The sequence below is a fragment of the Psittacula echo genome, assembly GCF_963264785.1.
Source record: "Psittacula echo genome assembly, chromosome: 13".
In the NCBI taxonomy this organism is placed as follows: Eukaryota; Metazoa; Chordata; class Aves; order Psittaciformes; family Psittacidae; genus Psittacula; species Psittacula echo.
The window spans coordinates 1,645,640-1,665,367 of NC_137749.1; the positions used below are offsets into that span (position 1 = coordinate 1,645,640).

Below are 19,728 nucleotides of genomic sequence, written 5' to 3' on the forward strand. Positions count from 1 at the left end.
CAATAAACCTGTCTTTAAGGCCACTATAAAGGTAATAAAACTCCCAAGCAGGAGCTGCTTTGGTTGCGTTGTCAGCGGTTCGCATGCAGAGAGAGCATCAATGTGATGAAAGGCAGGGGGAGAGGAGCTGCTCCTGCATCCCAGGGCTCTGGGGATGGATGGGGGGCGTCGGGGCGGCCCCACAAACACACAGGAAGGCGGAATAGCAACAAGAACTCTCCTTTAATAGCTGGATTGACCTGAGGATTAGTTCTGACCGAGGTAGGCAGCCCCAGGGCTCGATTCCCACCGGCGGGATGGGGCTCCCTGCCTCTCCTGGGAAACCTCCAGCCGTTTGTCAAGGGAAGAGTTAAAAACAGGGCAGATGCTCCCTACAAACACATTCTCCCACCTCCATGCAAAGGGATGGGGTCGGGAGCGCCCCGGCCCTGCCCTCGCTGCCCCACTCGTGCATTAGAAAAATATATCTTATTTAAATCCTCCTTTTTCTTCATGGAGTTTTCCTCTCTCCTGGGACATGGACTGGGGGTGGCTCTGGGATTTCGACCTGTGCATGGATTTCTATCAAGATCAAGAGTTAAAAGCCAATTGGTCAATACCTAACTCTAGAAAAGGCTGCGTACAATATATGGCTTTTGCACCTACATCCAAAGGGGACTTGCAGGCTGGAAGGAGACGGGGGCAAAGCCAGGGCTGGGAGGGTGGCACAGGGAAGGGACATGGCTGGGGACCACATGCAGCACTGCACAAAGCCAGCCTGGCACACGGCATCTTCCCGATGCCCATGGGGATCCTTTGGTTTCTCCTGCTCGGCAGCAGGGACCCGTTTTGGGATGGGGTTTGGCTGGACGGACGCCTAAAAGCTCAGCCCCAGGATGTGCAGGGTTTGAAGCAGCTGAGCTGCAGCACGGACCCCACTTGGAGCCCCCCAAACTGCTTCTGGCTTGTGAGCTTCTGAAATGAGGACTTGTGGGTCCCATAAGCTCTTCTGCCCGGGGCCAACGTCTCCCTCTCGAGCATCGCCCACATGCACAGGGGTGGCTGCCACCCCACAAGTGGAGGGTCACGGCCCCCCTCTGGACACTGGGGCTGGAGCAGCAGCACTGTCTGGAACACCAACCTCATCCCAGGGATTCCCCATCTCGGTGGTGCCCATGGAGCCAAGGGGCTGTGCAGTTAGGACACAGCCACCTCCCCAGCACAGCCTTCCCCATTTCCATAACCTCTGACCAAATCCATGGAGCATCACCCACATGGTGCCAAACCCCTGGTCTCTCCTTCCAATGGGCTCCATGCAGGGATGAGCTGCATCCTTCCAGGGCTGGCCAATGAGCGAGGGGAGTTGGGGGATGCCCACTGCCATCGGATGCATCAGGCAGGGCCCGAGCAATGCAGCATCCCCACCAGCCAGGCCAAGGGGACAAATCACCCGTTGCATTGCCAAGGAGGGCTGCAGCAGCTGAAACAGGAGCGGGATGGAGTGGGAATGCTGCAGCAGGGAAAGCACCCGCATCCCCTTGGGTCCACATCGGCGTCGGCCAAGCAAGCTCAGCGATGGTTTGGGAGCATTCGTCGCTCATGCAGGGAGTTGATCGACAGCTATAGCAGCAAATGGAGCATTAAAAGAGAAGCCACCCACTGGGTGGAATAGGCAGAGGCCGGGAAGACCGAGCCTTTCCTTGCCACGCAGGGTCGGGTCCCCCCGCCGCTGTCAGCATCATCTCGGGTAGTAATCATCCGGGACCCCCGAGAGATTGCGGAGCTTCAGAGCCGTGTCCACCGTCCGGATGTAGCCACTGATCACCTTCCTCATCTCGGGGGTGTAAGGGTCGTACTCCAGCTTCCTCAAGCCGGAGCGCTTGAAGTTGCCATCCTTCTGCCCCTCGACGCAGAGCAGCCGGTCCTCGCAGGCAGCGATGCCCAACAGCCCCACCATCCGCTGCAGCTGCACAAACAGGTCCCGCTTCAGGTCCTCAAAGTGCACCACCAGCACCTTCTTGCCGTAGCGCAGCCAGTCCAGGGTGTGGGTTGCCCACCACGGTGCGTAATTCGCCACGAACTCCGGCCATTCTGGAAGGACAGGGTTAATAGCGGGGGTCCCCCATGGCCTCCCGCATCCCAGGGCTGGTATCTTCCAGTTATCCTCCTCACTAATTGATGCTCCCATAGAAACCAGGTGGTAAAAGGGATAACGAAACATCAATAACAAACCACAACTCTCCATGGAAGCGCCGTTCGCATTTATCTCGTGGTTCGTAAAAGCCCTGGGTATCTGCCTCTTCCTCTTGTCCTCCCCACACAAGTGATGCCTGATTAATGGCCTGACTGTATCTAATTCCCCGCAGACGCATTAAACACAGTATCTGTTTCATTAAACACACACGGGACAATTCACCTTGTGTAATCACAGCACATAAAACTTTGCTTTGGAAACGCTCCAGGGATAGCGCAAAGTTAATGTCACGGAACCAAACAGGGCTTCACGGTGCCCCTGGGCTCTACATGGAGCTGGGAATGGGGGGGAAGGAAAATCCTCCCCCCCCCCAAGCCCAGTACCAGCAGCTGGGGGTGAGGATGAGGAGAGAACAAGGATTTTTCCCTAAATTCATCCCAAATTAGCTCCTGGGAGAAGGAAATGGTTTGGAGATTGGGGTTCCAGGGAGCAAGGGGCTGTCTGCAGGGCCGGATGGGGACGGCAGCCCCATGCCCTGTCTTCATTACCCACCTTTAACCTCTTGTTGCCCTCTGGATGATGTATTTAACATCACACCCCGGCACTAATTGCAAACCTGACACGAAGGAACTGGCCCCATTGAGTGTTCACTTCCCACGCTGGCAGGAGGGCAGGGTGGGTGCTGAGGGTCCCCAGGGACACCCAGTTCCATGCTCAGGGTCCTCCATGGGCTGAGCCCCACATAAAGCCAGTGAAATGGGGTCTGTCTTTGATGCCTTCTTGTTACCAAACCAAAGCTCTCAGCATCCCTCCCAGGCCAGGAAAACCCTCAAGCAATGGAAAAGCTCCATCTTCCCGGGCAAGCTGTTCCAATGGCAAATTAACCTGACAATTAACCCATCAGCTAATTACACTGTACAGCCTCTGGAAAGAATCTGGTCATGTATTTTGATGCATATCCAAATTGGATCATGCAGGGTGAAGGGAAGGGGCCCCTCTGCCTGGCCCACCCCTTCCCTCAGGGGTATGAGGCATGGAGCAGGCAAGGGGGGGATTGGAAGCTCAGGAAGGTTCCTGGGATGCTGGGGCTCCAGGGACGGATCCTGCTGGATTCCCCCTCTGCAATCTGCAGCTGTGCTTTGGGATGCAGCAGATGGGGATAAAATCCAGCTAAAGGCTCGTAACCCACCACAACAGGGGCAATGCCAACCCAGGGACTTGCCATGGGAGAAAATCCACTGAGGAAGCAGTGGGGCACGTCCCTTCCCTGGTTTTAAGGGATGGGATGATGGGCAGAGTGGAACTGGGTCATCTCCGGCACTGCAAGCACACGCCGATAACGAAATCCAGGCACATAGCAGCAACAACAGCAAAAGCTCCCCTTAAATAAACTCGGAATTAAGGGTAGCAGATGTTCAATCAAGCTAAATATTTTAACTCTTTCCAATGAAGCCAATTCCACAACAGCAATTTGTAAATTGCTGTAATTAACAAGCCTCCACCGTATGCCTGTGCATGGGAAAGGTAGCGCCTCCGGAGCAGCTGGTGCACAGAAATAACACCCCGACAACCCCCTTGTCCATAGGGACGGGCTGGCCATGGATCCTGTTCTGCTTCTAACCTCTTCTAACCTGCCCAGCCAAGGACTGGCCTTGAAGAGCTGCTCCAAAGAAGGGCCAGTTTGGGTCCTTGGGTTCCCTCCCCACTGGTACCAGGATGCTGTCATAGACTCATGTCCCTGGGCAATGCCATCTCCCTGCTGCTGTTCGTGTGAGCTAACACAGCACTGACCAGCCAAGCATCTCCAATTCCCCATCCCATCCCATCGCATCCCGCCTCAGCCGTGCCAGGCAATGCCGAGGTTGTGCATGGACATGGGGCCCCCAACATAAGAAGGACGTGGAGCTGCTGGAGCGGGTCCAGAGGAGGCCACAGGGATGCTGCGAGGGCTGGAGCAGCTCTGCTCTGGAGCCAGGCTGAGAGAGCTGGGCTGGGGCAGCCTGGAGAAGAGAAGGCTCCTGAAGGGGAGACCTGAGAGCAGCTCCAGTGCCTAAAGGGGCTGCAGGAAACCTGCAGAGGGGCTTTGGCCAGGGGCCTGTAGGGACAGGCCAAGGGGAATGGCTTGAACCTGCCAGAGGGGAGACTGAGCTGAGCTCTTAGGCAGAAGCTCTTCCCTGTGAGGGTGCTGAGGCGCTGGAATGGGTTGCCCAAAGCTTTAAGGCCCCTTCAACCCAAACCACTCTGGGATTCCATGATCCTATAACAGGGGCACCCCAAAAAGGTTCCCATGAGAGCCAAGCCCTACCTTTGCCCTTCCAGTGGGCATGGGCAGCGAAGCCGATGTGCCCCCCGTATTTGCGGTTGAACTCGGCCATCAGCGCCTTGTAGGGGTTCCGGATGAGCAGGATGGCCGAGTCGAAGGATTCAATCTCCTTCTGGCCACTCTCATGGGTTTTGATGCAGATCGTCCTCCCGCTTCGCCAGTGGTCCCTCTCGCCCTTGAACCCTGCCGGGACAGAGCGAGTGAGACGTGGCCAGTGCTGATGTGGACAAAAACTGGGGAAAGGGAATGATGGAGGAATTCCAGTAATACAGCTGGATAAAAGCAGGTGGGGCTTCAGGTAGAATTTGCATCCCTCTCCCAAACAGAAGGTGTTTATTTGCCCACGTTTAAAGGGAAAGGGCATGCTCATGGGGCTGCAGATGAGCACAGGGCTGTGGTGCTGCTATGGGGGGGCCCAGAGAGGGGACCACATCCCCTGTGTCCCCAGATGGAGTATCAGGGCTGAGCTCAGCATCATTCCCATCCCCTTTGTACTCCTGGCAAAGCATAACCTCCCAGACTACCTGGGAATGGTGTGTTGGCAGAGCCAAGGGGGAGATAAGGTGGAAGTAGCTGCATTACAGCAACTAGAGATGTGCTGCCTATGGTGTTAGACCAACAGGGCTTTGGGGATATCCTGGGTACAGACCCCACCAGCTACGTGGGCACCCCAGGTACAGATCACTGCCAAGGAGGATTTCCTCTTAGAGCTGCAAAAGGGGAAGGAAAAGCAGAAGAAACCTTCAACAGGTACAATAAAACTATTGTAAATGGCTATAAAATGGGGAACTGGTGTTTTCCCTCCCCCTCGCAGTATGGTGGGTTATTAGGAGGAGCTGGCTTCTGCCTGGAAAAGCTTCATGCCTGCCTTGAGCTTTGTTTTTGGCTTTAAACTCATCCTTGATGCTTGGTCCCATCATCCTTTTCTTGGGGTAAAAAAAGTAAGAATTGCTACATTTGCCTGCATCAGGGTCAACCCAGTCCCTCTTCTAGAAAATTCCAACCCCACGGTGGGTTACAAACCACCAGCATCATGGAGGAACCCCAAACTGGCCCCTGCCAAGGTTAGTGGGCATCACAGGGAGGTTATGGTCAGTGCACACATGGTGTCAGGTCCCCCCGATACCCTTTGAACCAGGACACACACAGCCCAAACCATCCCATGGAGCAGCACCAGTGGTACCCGGCTCCAGATGGGCCCAAGGGATGACACCAGGCCCTTCTCCCAGCTCAAGTGGGACCAGTGCACCCCCAGCAGCAACATCCCCCTCACCTTTGTTGTAGAGAGACCCATCGAAGTAGTAGCTGCCGGTGTAGAAGCCGGTGGCCAGCTCGATGAGGTGCCGTGCCCAAGTGTTGCCGGCGCCAGGGAAGCTGGCCAGGGCCACCAACTGCTTGGCACGGGTCGGGAGAAACCTCCTGTCCATGCAGCGGTTGTCTGCAGCGGGAACAGGCACGTCAGGGGTGGATTAACATCACGGATAAGCAACGTGCTTATCCCACAGAGATATCCCCCTTCCTTACGGCTCCTGCCTCCTGGGAAGATGCTGGGGCAGGATGGGAGGAGGTGGAAGCTATAGGGAAAGGCGCCCTGCCTAAAGCACATAGGACACTCCCGAAGACCCCAAGAAGTCCTAAAGAAGAGAGCAGGAGGTGCTCTGCCATTACCAGCTGCTTGCTGCCTGCATGATTAGGGAAGAGTGAGTAACACGGCTGCGTTCGCCAAGCAATATTCCTGCTTTTTATACCAACGAATGCACAAGTGTTTCCAGCACGGCCTCGGATGCCAAAGCAGGGATTGTGTTGAGACTGAGCTGCTCTGAAGGAAAACCACCTGAATCTGGGTCCTCACTTGCTCCTTTCCTCTCCCAGCAACAGGTTTCCCCTTGCTCTGTGCTTCCCTGTTCCTACTGGTCCCACTGCCTGCAGGGTAGTGCCCATTCTACACAACTATGTATTCCTATCCATAGGAGCCCATTCTACACAGCTTCCCAAGGACTTTCTGCCTGGTCACAGCTTTTTTCCCCCCATGTTTTTCCATGGAGCTTGTCCCCTTTGTCCGGCAAAGCCCCAGTGGGCTCAGCACCAGCTCCAGGCTCCGGCATGCTGGTCCCACCAGCGACAAGGATGAACAAGCACCGGCAAGGAGGGATGCTGCCGGAGGCAGATGGCAAAGTGCTGTACCCTGCAGCTGAGTCAGGCAGTAATTAAAGCTGTTTGTTCAGGGGAGGATTGATTTCCCAGGAAATTAAAATAAATGCTAATTTTTAATGAAAGCCAAGTGGATGCCGCATGCTCACGCTCACTTTCTGTTGGCATTCCCGGGAAAGGGGGTGGGAAACCAGCGCTGGCACCCACGCCGCAGTGATCCCTGCAGGGCGCGTGAGCCCAGCACCACCTCACCTTGCACTTGGGTCTGGTACACGAGGAGGTACTCGGAGGTGCCGCAGCTCTCGAACTCCTCGCCGGCGCATCTCTGGGCGCAGAGCTGCTCGTCCTCGCGCTCGTGCAGCGTGAAGAGCGTGGTGGGGAAGCCGCAGCGGCACAAGGTCCCGGCCAGTGCTGACAGCGGGTACTCCTGCAGGGATGGGCAGAGGGAGGGCAGCCAGAAGCATCCTCATCCCCTGCAGCACACTCTCCCTCTGCCCTCATCTGCGCTGCCCCAGAGCGCGGGGTGGTTTGCTGCATCCTTTCAACTGGTGGCGGCATCCTTCAAGATGACTGCAGCATCCTTGCACAAGCAGCTCACTGCAGACCCCCAAAAGCACCTGAGCCCCAGCTTTCCCGAGGCACTGGTGCTCCCAGCAGAGTGGAAGCACATCACCTACGAGTTTCCCACTCACACTGAGGTTACTAAGAGCCATCAGACAGCCCCATGGAAGTCTTGCTGATGTTTCCAAGCCCATTTGGCAGCTGACAAGTGATTTACCACCAGCAATGCTGGGTTAATTGAGGGGCTCTGGTTATTTACACCTCTCTGTGCTGAGCTCTTCCAGCAGTGATGGGAAAGTGGAGCCAGTGATGGAGCAGCCGCTTGTGTTTAACTGGTGTGATGGTTTACTCCCCAGCTGGGCAGACAGCAAAGGGAGGACACAAACATCCTTCACCTGATAATTTAGTTAATTCTAATTAATAAACACACCGGCAGCCTTTCCCCTCCCTGCTTATGGCATCGCACCGCAGGAGCAAAGTGCACTGCAGCATCCCTGGACCAGAGCAGGACCCCATGATGCTCCTGCCTGCGGAGGGGCAGAGCCATGGGGAGCAGGCAGGGCAGGCAGCAGGTGCTGCCCCTGCAGGGACCTTCAGTCCAGTCCCTCCCCATGGCAGGGACACAGACAACCAATCTGATCCTCTGTAATCTGCATACACGTAATTATGGCACTAAATCAGATTAAAAGCCACCCAGTGTGGCCCTTTTGGATGACAATTTAGATGATCGAGCTTTTGACCTGCACCCTTGGTACCTTCTCAGTGCAGAAGTCCACGCACTTGTCCACTGACATGTTCAGCATGAGCTGGCTGACGGGCAGGGCTATGGAGACATTGTCTGGCTGGCGGAAGCACCCCCGGAATATCGCACTGCCATCTGCAAGGGAGAAGGACCACAGCATCACTGAGAGCGATGCTGGTCCAGCCACGAGGCTGGTCCACCCTGCGCACCCCAGTGTCCCCATCCCCATCCTCTCAATCATCCTGCACATCCTCTCCATCAGCACAGCGCTGCTTTCCTCCAGCTCTCATCACCCACTGGCTGTGACTCAACACTTGCTAACAAGCTCGCCTGGCTGCTTACAGTGCAAAACCAGAGAGAAAGCCCCGGCAGCAAAGTCGGGTTTATTCATTCCTCCCTATTTTTATCACCTCGGTGATCCCAGGCTGCAGGAGGGACAGAGCCAACAGGGAGAGCAGGGCTGGGTCTGGCCTCATCCACCCTGCATTGGTGCCCTGAGGGGTCCCATCCTGGATCCTCACCCATCACTGCATTTACCCAGGCACCCTCAACCCCTCTCCTCTACTACTTCACTACGTGCCTGGTGGTGGGAGCTCTGAACTCCATCCCATTGCTTGGGAATGAGGGAAGAAAAGCAGCAGATGTGGGTAATTATAATGCTGCCTAATTGGGAGCCAAATGAGTGCTTCTGATGGGGAGCACCCCCAGCTCTCTCCGGCGCTCCCGCGCATCCTTCATCCCGCAGCCAGCTCTGCCGGCAGCACCCACTGAACACAATGATGGTCCATCCGGGAAGCGGTCTTCATCCAAACCCCCCCCAAACACCCTGAAAACCACCTTCAAACCACCTCCCTCAAGCCATGGCCTGGCTCACACAGCACAGATTCCAGGGCTGAGCTGGGAGCTGCATCCATGGCTCCAACTTACATCTCCGGGCAGACTCCTGGGCCAGCTCCAGGCGATAGATGGAGAGGCGATTGACCCCACCGCACGTGTTGCTCCTCTCCCCCTTGCATTCCATGTTGCACTCAGACTCGCTGGTGTTGGATGCCTGGATCTTGTGCCCACAGTAGCACTCGGCACCGAATTCCAGCCCTGCATAGAGGTATCCCCTGGGAAGAGGGAGATGAGGGGTGCTCAGCACATCCCCAGGCATCCCCCTGGCTCCATGGGGTTTTGCAGGAGCATCCCTGCTGCAGCAGGCTCACACTTTGAGCTGGAAACAGCATTGAATCCCAAGGATGCTTTGTTGGATTAGATGATCATTGCAGGTCCATTCCTACTGGAAATACTCTTTTCTATCCTATTCTATCCCATCCTATTCTAATCCCATCCTATTCTGTTCTGTCCTATCCTATTCTGCTGGCACAGACCATGATAAGGGCACATCCTGCATCTAAGACTGGGGAAAGGAGAAAGCTCCTGCAGCAAGGAATCCGTGTGCTCCCCAAGTGCTCATGGACTCCCTGTGCCAGCAGGAGAGGTTGTTTTGGTGGGGACCACTGCTTTGGTGGATGGAAGTGCTCAAGGATGCCCCAGCACCAAACCGGAGCCCTGGCAGTGCCCTGCCCATGTGTGTGGGGATCGATGGAGCCGTGGTGCCGGTCCTACCGCTCGGCACAGTTGTCCTGGCAACGGAAGACTGTCATCTTCTTGTAGTCGAAGAAGGACATGCCGCGCAGCGTTCGCCGGCGAGTGTTGTCCACGTAGCAGCCGATGTATCTTGCTGGGGACAGAGGAGAGGAGAGGGGGGTAAGAGCCAGCCAGGGATGGGCCCCCAATCCCCACCTTCCTCTTTTGATTCTTCCCTAATAGGGATGCACAGCTTGGTTTGCTTTAGAAACAGGAGCTCTGGGTACAATGGGCCCCTGTAAAGGCCAGAAACACCCACTATGGATAGAAAGGATGCTGTGGATTTGCACGGAGGCTTCTCTTTGTCCATCTTCCTTCCCACCAGCTTCAAAACTGAGCAAAGTGGCTCCAAAAAGAGATGAGTTACATGGTAAAATAACCCATCCCCTTCACTCTGCCCTGCCAGCAACACAGAATGGAGAAACACAGTTAGGGTAGGAGCAGAGGTGAGGGCTGCCCTGCTCTGCTCAAGAGTGAAGCGATGGCTCTAGGCAAGCATGGCGACTACCCCATGTCTCTCCTTCTATCTCCATGTCTCCATCACACACCAAACTCCAACGGTAGAGCATCTCTCCAGTGCCACTTCAATACCAAACCACACTATGGGGTAATACCTCTCACCTCCTGCTTGCATTTTGCATTTGGGGGGGGTGTCCCTGAACCAGCTCCATGTGTACACCCCATCGATGGTGTGCCCCACACACGCTCCCCACCACCAGCACTGCAAACCAGCATCCCCAAGCCAGCCTGGGGGCAGGCGGAGGAGGAGGGTTGAGAGGAACTTTAAGCACCACAGAGTCACAACTCCTTGCTCTCAATTACTCTCAGCATAACGTGGCATTTCCGCAGCGCTGAGCAGGTTTGTGCAGGTCAGCTCATCTCGGCCCTGACAGATTGAACCACTGCGGGATCACTCCAGTCACTTGCACAGGGCTGGTGACTGATGTGCATTACCTTCAGCCTGCTGCTCTTGACATATGCGTGCCGCAACTCATTGGGAAGGCAACTGGAATAATTAGGGAGATACGAGGACAGAAGTGAAGGAGGAGTGAGGAGGGGGAGATGCTGGGTTGGGTTAGGCACAGCTTGCAGCGGGATGCTGAGCAGCGAGAGGAGACATCCAGTAAAGGACCAGAGATGGATGTGGCAGAGAGGAAGCGATGCTGGGCATTGCCAGGGGCTGGTGCTTGCTCCCCAGGGTTCACCATCCAAAATGACCCCTGATCTGAGGCAGGAGATGCACCTTTGCATGGGGATGTGGAGGAGCTGAAGCCATTCCCAAGCAGATAGGGCTGCCCTTGACTGTGCCTTAGCCTGACCCTGGGGCTCCACCAGTGCAGGCAGGAGGAGGAGGATGAGGAGGGAGGCACATCACCCTGTGAAGCCAGAGCCGCACATCACACTAAACCAGAGCTGATTTTAGAAGCAGTATTCCCTGTGGAATGATTTCACGTGGCAAAGCCTCCACAGCCGCCTTGTTAATCCGGCCCCTGCTTAATTACCACCATCATTAAAACCTGCCTGCTCCTGCATGACTGCCCAGGGAAGCAGTGGGCACTTCGGAGGGGAGCAGGGCTCAACAGGCTCTGCCAGCCCCATGGGCATGCCGGGTGCATGGAGCTCAGAGGAATTCCTCAGGGAATTCCTCTGCACCATCTGCCTGCGAGCTGACGAGATGCTCACATGGTGGCACCGCATCCCCTCCAGCTGCCAGGTTTGTGCTGGCTCCCATCACCCACTGCCCACACTGAGCCTTCCCAGCAGGATTCAGCAGGGACAAGATGATATTCCCAGACAAACTATGAGCCAGTGATGCCCGAGCCCAGCATCCCTTCCCCATCTCTTGTAGCTCGCACTGTGGCTGGGCATACAGAGGTGGTGGTGCTGGTGGAGGTTAATCGTGGTGGACATGTCACATATGGCTGAGGACAGGAGCACTGCTTGGGGTTCTTATGGTGACTGACAGCTCGGGCTCAGGAACCAGCTGGTGAGGAGTCACTAAACATCAATTTGCATTAATGGAGCAAAGCAGCCTCAGAAACGCTCCCAGGGACCCCTCTGCATGGGGGCACAGCAGGAAACCCTCTTTCATCTTGTTTTAGCATGAGAAAGTCCCTTAAGCACCACAAACCAGTCTGCCTCCTGCTTCCAAGCCTGGACCACGCATCTTGCCTGGGGGGAGCATCAGCACCGACCTGCCATGGGGCAGGTTGAGGATGAGCCCCCTGTGCCCTGGGACCAAGCCTGGCTCAGCACGGTGACCCCCATGAAACCCCCAGTTTGCCACAGGACTGGGGGGTTCCTCCCTCTCCGTGAGCCATGCAGCCCCTGCTCCATCAAGTGTCCAGGGAACTGCGGCTCTCAGCCTGGGATGCCCAGGAAATTGCCTGTGCCAAGCCCCATGGGGAAGCTCCAGAGCAAGGGACACCAGGGCTCCCCGTGAGATAGCATCCTCCCACCAGAGACTTCATCCCCTCTCGGGCTCAGGAGAGGGGAATGAGCAGAGACAGGCAGTGAAGAGCCTGGCAGCATCCCAACACCTTTCCAGCAGCTCCTGTTCCCAGTTCCTTCCTGAGCCAGCACAGAGGGGATGCGGGGTGTGTTTGGGTGAGGTCTGCTGGCACTGGGTGCTCATGGGTGCCAGTAAGGGAGGCGATGGGCTCAACACCCACTGGGATGCAGAAGCCCTGACGGGCAGCTCCGAGCCACCTGAATTCTGCTGCCTTCAGGATAAATAAATGTCATCTTAAAAATCAATGAGAACTCCCACGTTCGCTCATCCTTGCTCATTAATAACAGCCCCGCTCAGCAGCAGCGCACCCGGGATCAAGGCAGGGATCTTCTGGCTTGAAAAGCCAAAGAAGCCATCGCTGCCCACAGGCAATTACAGCCAGTCCCTGCCTGAGCACCCCACAATGCAAAGAGGCCCCAGATCTGGTGTTAGTGGTCACTGGGGCCAACTGAATTCAACCTCAGTTTGGCCTATGGCACAGCCAAAGGATGGAATGAAGACAGGGTCTTCCCAACTGGCACCCCCAAAAGAGCCTGTCCCAGCAAGGTGCACCTCAGAGCTTGATCATAGAATAGGGCTGGAGAGGACCTTAACATCATCCAGTTCCAACCCCCCTGCCATGGGCAGAGACACAAGTGGGAAAGAAAACCAAAGGTGGATTATTGGCATTTGGGAAAGGAGGAAGGAGGGGAAGGGGAGAGAATAAGATCTTCCTGGGAACATCCTCTGGACCAGTGGTCTCCAAAGCGGGGTGCTGCGGCCCAGGGGATGCGCAGGGCAGTCCATGGGATGTGGGAAGAAAATCTCAGTGCTCGAGCAGCACGTGCATACAGTGTGTAAGTAAATACATGCACATTTATGGGGGGTACCTGCTCAGAAATTCATTCCTAGGGGTGCAGAACCAAACCAACTGGAGACCACAGCCCCAGTGCATGAGGCTTTCCCTGGGAGAGGCCAAGAGGGAGCAGGCACCTCAAGACCAGGTTGGATGGAGCCTGCTCGAGTGGAAGGTGCCCCTGCCCATGGCAGGGGGTTGGAACTGGATGAGCTTTAAGGTCCCTTCCAACCCGAACCATTCCATGGCTCTATGGCTCTGTGAGCCCCTCACAGCGCATCCCCAGCCCTTACCTCTGTCCTCCTCCTTCTCGCGGCCGCTCCTGCTCCTGATCGCGCGGCTCCGGGCACTGCTGTAGTCTCCGCCTTTGATCCTCTCCACCGGCTCCTTGGAGGTGCTTTTGAACCAGGGTCCGTGCCTCCGTCCCCGCTCCGGCACCGTCACCGCCGCCGCCTTGAAGCCGCGGCTGAGCTGCATCACCCCCAGGTAGGGCAGCCCCGGCCCCTCGCCGGTCCCGGCACCGCGCTGGTTCCCTGTCACCGTGGGCTCCCCGGCAAAGCCTGAATGCAGGAAAACCAAGCTCCCGGCTGCCAAATAGAGAGCCAGCAGCGTGAAGAACCGCACGGGTTTCCGCCGAAAGTACCGCTGGAGTTTTACCAGGAACTTGGCCATAGCGCCTTCATCCCTCCCGCGGGGAGCTGCTCTGCGGCCACAGGGATGCTCCAAAGGAGGGTTTTGCCCTCCTTGGGTTGGAGTTGGCTCCTTGACTGCCCCAAAAGCGCTGGTTGCAGAGTGAGTTATTGCCCAACCCTACACGGGCTGGGGAAGGCAGTGAGGGTGGATTTCGAGTCCCCTCTTCAGCGTTGTCCTAGGTTTATTCTCCTCCAGGTAAAGCCCCCCAGCTGTGCCCCCGGGCCGCAGCTGATGGAGGGATCATGTTAAGGGAATCGAGGGTTTGAAGGTGATTTGAAAGCCGATCAGGTGCCGCAGCTCCTCGCTCGCTCCCCGTTCCGCTCGGCAGCACCGGCTCCCGCGAGCATCTCTCTAATGGAAACGGCACCGGTGCCCTTTCAGACAAAGAATGGAAAGTCCCTGGACGCGTCTCGGGGCCTGAGACGCTGACTGGGACCCTTTGTCTAAGGAAGCCCCATTCATCTCACTCCCAGGGCAAGAAATCTCCACCTGCAAGGCAAAGGGAAAGGCACACTTAGGAAAGCACCGCAGGATCACAGTGCCCGTCCCTTCATGGGGTGAGGAAGGGCCTGTAGGGACAGGCCAAGGGGAATGGCTTTAACCTGCCAGAGGGGAGACTGAGCTGAGCTCTTAGGCAGAAGCTCTTCCCTGTGAGGGTGCTGAGGCGCTGGCACAGGGTGCCCAGAGAAGCTGTGGCTGCCCCATCCCTGGCAGTGCTCAAGGCCAGGTTGGACACAGAGGCTTGGAGCAAGCTGCTCCAGTGGAAGGGGTCCCTGCCCGTGGCAGGGGTTGGAGCTGGAGGAGCTTTAAGGTCCCTTCCAACCCAAACCAGGCTGGGATTCTGTGATGAGCTGTGCACACACACAGGGCTGGAGCCCCCACAGAAGCACATTGTCCCCATGTCATCCCCAGCACGGCTCTCCCATGGACCAGGATCTTCTCCCTCGGGTGGATTCTTCTCCTCCAAACCCTCCAGCTACGGAGGACAACACCACCCCAGGTTACATGGTGAGGTTGGCTTCACAGTAGGAGATGCCACTCTGGCACATCACTGGGACAGGGCCAGCGCCGTGCCTGGAATGTGCTGCCTGTCACGGACTCATCTTATTTTAGGAAAGGAGAGGAAAATAAATGGGCAGACAAAGTGCCATTCATTTAATGGCCTCCATGTTCCTGCCATCTGTCTTCAGTTGATTAAATAAAAAATATTGGTGGAACATATGGCAGGAATTATACATAAATATTTTAATTCGAGCTCCCGGAGCGGGTATCCAGGCACCTCTGGCTCTGCCAGGTGACCTCCTGTGGAGCTGAAGACAGGCTGCATGGAGCACATCACTGTGGGGTAACAACCCCTTGGGCTCAGTAAAGGCTGAGTAAGCTCAGAGCAGCAGCCAAGCAAGGAGACCGACTGCTGTTCAGGCTCTTGCATCTGCAGGCACCTCTGTGGTGGGCACAGGTCCAGCCCCCTCTGCTATGGGTGAACATCCCCCAACCCCATGATCCCATGGAGCTGTTGGTGTTTGGCTGCTCTCCTGTGCTCCCTGGCCAGCAGCCAGCAGGGAATGGGATGCTCCGTGGGAACTTAGAGCTTCCCATCCTGTTCTGTGCTTCAACCTACCCTTCCTGGGACTTTACATGGGCAATGGATATAAAGCGGTTTGGGATGTAAATGGGGTATCCCCAGGGCTGTCCCTGGTCCCCAGCATCCCTGCTGCCACCCACCCTCCTCCTTGCCTGGGCCTGGTCCTGCCACACTATGGCAAGGAAGTGCAGCATATAAAGAAGGGGCTTAAATTACTATCATTAAGCCATCTGGAGCTCATCCTTCTCCATCATGAACTGCAGAGTCGCAGGTCAATTACTGCACATTTGCATATATTCCATTAATGCTTCTGCTAATTGTCTGGAGGAGATAATGTGCTCTGCTTACAGCTCCCTTGCTGGCTACAGCTTCCAAACAGCAAATAGAGCCGGCATCAACACTCCCCAGATAGGCAGAGGCTTGGGATATTAGGAGGCTAATTGCAGGGGGGCTCACTCTGCTGTTGGCCATCCAGGAATGGGGAATAGCAGCAGCAGCATCCCACAACACTGCTCCGTGCACCCCACCAGCCCCATCCCTCAGAACGGATCCATCCCCCCTTGGTGCAGCAGCTTTGGGGTGGAAGGTGCAGCAGGGCAGATGCTGTTGGTCCCCATCCTCACCCCATCCTGGTCCCCCCTCTGTGTGATGAGGCTCTGCCTCCCGCAGCTCCCCATGCCTGCTGCACGGCAGGAGACAGTAGTGACACACTTTAACGAAGCTAACGGTGACGTTAATCAGCCAGAGCAGTGATTAATAATGGTGACATTAAATCACGGTGCAGTGGGCAGCGTCGTAAGACTGGGCTTTCATGGGCTGCTGCGGGAGGCCGCGTACGAAGGCTGCTGTAGGAAAACCACTGCAGGCAGGAGCCACATCCACTGCCTTTTGCTGGGACAGCCAGGGCATGGAGGGGATTTATTCCCCAGCCCTCACTTGGTTACTACCCACTCCAGGCTGGCAGTGGGGCTCTGCTCCAGGCATCCCTCCCTGCTCCCCTGGAACCCTTTGGCATCCAGAGCCAAAGCACGGCAGAGCCAAGCATGGGGCTTTCCCGGGCACTTCACATCATCACAAGCAGCAGCGGGTCCAGCTGGGATTGGGGAATAGAGAGGGCTGATCCTCATCTACCTCCATGGCCACACTCCTGCCAAGAGCTGAAACATCCCAATAGCGGGATGCTGAGCATCCTTCTGCACCCAACCTCCCTCTGCAGAGGCAGCAGTACTGAGGCAGGTGAGCTCATCAGGGCTCTGCAATTACTTGCCCTGCAGGCCACAGAAATCCTCATTAATGTAAGGTTTTTCTCCCTCCCCAGTGCATGGGGAGCTGGGCAGAGGTCCCAGGGGGACTCCACGAGCATCTCTGTGACCGCTTGTGACCAGGCTGAATGAAGCACAGATAAATTATACATCTGGGTCTTGTCTCCAAATTGCTCTGCAATTATTGAGCACCAGGGTTCAGCTGCCTTCAAGCACCACCTCACATCTGACCACGGCAAAACACACTGAAGGGCTCACGTGGCTCCCCCAGCACAGGAGAACAATCAGCCCATTAAAAACAGCAAATTAACGAACACAAGAGTTCCATTAGAAGGAGAAGGCGACCGAACTATCCAATTTCATCGCATCATTAGCATTCCTTATCAGAGGGACAGGGAAAGAATAGGGCTTTAAAATAGAGAGGAATGGGATGGAGTCTAATGACCACAACAGGGTGACATGCTCAGGGGCCCCTGTTCCATCCTGCTGGCACTAACCTAGGTCCCACACGGGGGGAGAATGGTCCTATACCCTGCTGAGCACTTTGGGTGACCTGGAAATGCAGCAGTGTGCAGGACCCAGTGCACGGCATGCAATATCCAGCACATACTGCGCAGGACCCAGTGCATGCTGTACAATATCCAGGGTATTGTGTGCTCCTTAGACCTGATGTCACCCAAAGCCACCCACTTTGGTGGAGGGACCACAGAAAGCCCCATGGCCCCCCATCCCACCCTCGGTACTGCAGGGTGGCTGCTGCCATTGCAAAGCAGCTCCTGCACCAACCAGTGGCACCAGTATGAACACCCAGGGACACTGGGCAGCCTTGGTGCTGGTGTAGCTTGACCCCTTCAGCTTCCATCCTCCTGCAGTGGGAGCTTGGCATTGCTGCCTGAGCAGAAGCTGGGCAATCTGAGCTCCCAGCTAAAGCTGCCATCACCTTCTTCAGCCCCATGCAAATGGATTTTCACCCTTTCTCACTCCTTAAAACTGAAGCAGCAAATGAGCTGCATCGGGATGAGTTTAAACACTGCTGGGAACGAAGCTGAGCTAAACTGGGACATTGAGAATCGAGGTTTCCATCACAGCAGGGAATGTCTGGACCATCTGATGCGCCTCCCCTCGAGCACCCAGCACGCAGGGACCAGGGCGAGCCCTGCATGCTGAGCAGTCGCCTGCCTTTAAATGGAAGCAAAGCTGATTTATTCAGCCACTCCCTGACTTAATTTTGCTGAGAAATGTGTTTGAGCACACCCTGTGCTGAGAGGGGTGCGCAGGAAAGGCTGGGGTGTGCTCAAAACCAGCTGACTCAGCAGCTTTTGGGGGTTGCAGCAAGCAGTGGCTGCTCCATCCCTGCCCAGGCCCCCCTTGAGGAGCTTTTCAATCCCTTCCATAGGCCAAACCACCACGACATGCAAAGGAAAAAAAGCTCTTATTTGGCATTTATTGGCCTGATTTGTAAACCCAGAGCAGGACCTGCCCATCTGCTGATGGGTTTTCGTGCAGGATTTCCAAGCGTGCTGGAGGGTTTGTAAATCTTCCTCCTTGCTGGGAATCGATGCAAGGGTTTAGGCTGGAATCAAGTGCCTGGATTTCACATTTATGGGCAAAAAAGTGGTTTTTAAATATTCTGGAGAAAATTTATTGACAGTCTCAGCACTCGCCCAGGGCGAGGGGAAGGCACAACCTGCAGCCCAGTTCAGGCACAAGGCTCCGAGCTCATGAGGTACCACAGATCCTTTCATCCAGAGGGACCAGTCTGCCTAGGATTAATTCATTAGCATCTTTAAAGGGCCTCAATAGCCACAGAAACAGGGCCATGTTTAATTGCACAGCCTCTCTGGAGGATGAGAACCCATCCGAGGGAGTGCACCAGCCCTGGTCTGGTGCTGGGTTATTTATAACCCGGGCACAGCGCTGGATCCTGCCCCAGGTTATTTCAATGACCAACCAGTGCCCTGCAGCAAAGCCCAGGGCCTGCACCATGTCCCGTAAGGGCTATTTCATTTCACCAAGCTGATTAAAGCAACTTTAACCCCATTTTTTAACATGGCATTTGCTGTTGAGCTACCTGAGGTTGCAGATTCCCATAAACACCCCAGACCCCCTCCCAAAGGATGCTGATCCCCACCCAGGTGATGCTGATACCCACCCAAGGGATGCGGATCCCCACAGCCACCTATAGCACATGGGTGGGGATTTGCTATAAGGCAGATGAGGGGGTTCCCAAAATACATCCAAGCTAGGGTGCAGCAGGATCATCCAGCCCTTGAAAGCAAAGAACTGCACTGCCTTCAGGCCTCTGATTTCCAGGTAATCCCACCTCTGCAGCACACAGAAGCCTGCAGGGCTCTGCTGGCTCCCTGCTCGCTTCCTCATGTATTTTGCTTTACAATGGCCCAAGTAGAGCCAAAAAGGAGGCTTTTTTGCTTCATGCTCTGCTCCTCCACATGCAATTACATCAAAGCCCATTCCAGGCTCCTGTAGGATGAATTCCCCTTGCAAGTGTGAAAGCGGCTCATGAAAAACATAATGTTTTAAGCCATGAATCATTTACAAAGCACAATGCTAAAGGCAGGGAAGGAAATAGCTGTGTAGTTGGAGATTTAGGCAGGCAGGGGATAGCGTGGAATGGGTGGGATGATTTAAAGGAGCTGGCACAGCAGAGATGCTGCAGTCGGTGTACCCAGTACTCCCATCCAGGCTGCTCAAATGCACCCTATGTTACAGCATCATCGTCATCACCACCATCATCATTGTGAGTGTTTTACCTGCCACCACCCCAAGCACGTGTGATATCTGACTCTCCACCAGCATTATCCCATCTGCCAATATCTGGGTTTCCTTTGGCAGGGCCGCAGTGTGTTGGTGGAAGGAGCAGGGAGCTCCCTCGTTTGCTCCCATTGCTAACGGCATTCCAAGATGCAGAGGGTGGGTGCTGGGAACCAGGCAGGATCCCACATTATTTTCAGCAATAGAAACAAATGACCAGCACAATCCTCACCCAACACACCCATGCCAGCCCCCAGCATCCCTGCTGCCGGCATCAGCCCCATTCCCAATCTCAGTGCTGAAAAACCTCCATTTCCCCATGATATCCACATTTTTCCTTATGAGGGCAGAGCAGGAGCTCCATTTGGATGTGTCAGTGGTGACATACAGCGGTATTTGGGAGAAGTCACCCCAGGGAGGTCTCAGTGACACTAAGGGATGCTCCCATGACTGTGCTCCCTCTCTGCTTTCTTCCCTTCCTTGCCGT

The 19,728-nt window shown here is 55.6% G+C and overlaps 1 protein-coding gene across 1 annotated transcript; it reads right to left on the reverse strand.

Annotated features, from left to right (window-relative positions):
• Nucleotides 1-1,717: 1,717 nt before the first annotated feature.
• Nucleotides 1,718-13,610, reverse strand: WSCD2 (WSC domain containing 2; the record flags this gene model as incomplete). The annotated part of the gene is made up of 8 exons (XM_080628781.1): nucleotides 13,223-13,610; nucleotides 9,562-9,676; nucleotides 8,878-9,062; nucleotides 7,964-8,085; nucleotides 6,900-7,074; nucleotides 5,770-5,934; nucleotides 4,479-4,679; nucleotides 1,718-2,070 (listed from the first exon to the last, which is right to left on the reverse strand). Exons 1-8 carry the CDS (start codon nucleotides 13,599-13,601, stop codon nucleotides 1,718-1,720), a joined length of 1,695 nt encoding a protein of 564 aa, XP_080484907.1. The 5' UTR covers nucleotides 13,602-13,610.
• Between the last annotated feature and the right edge of the window lie 6,118 nt (nucleotides 13,611-19,728).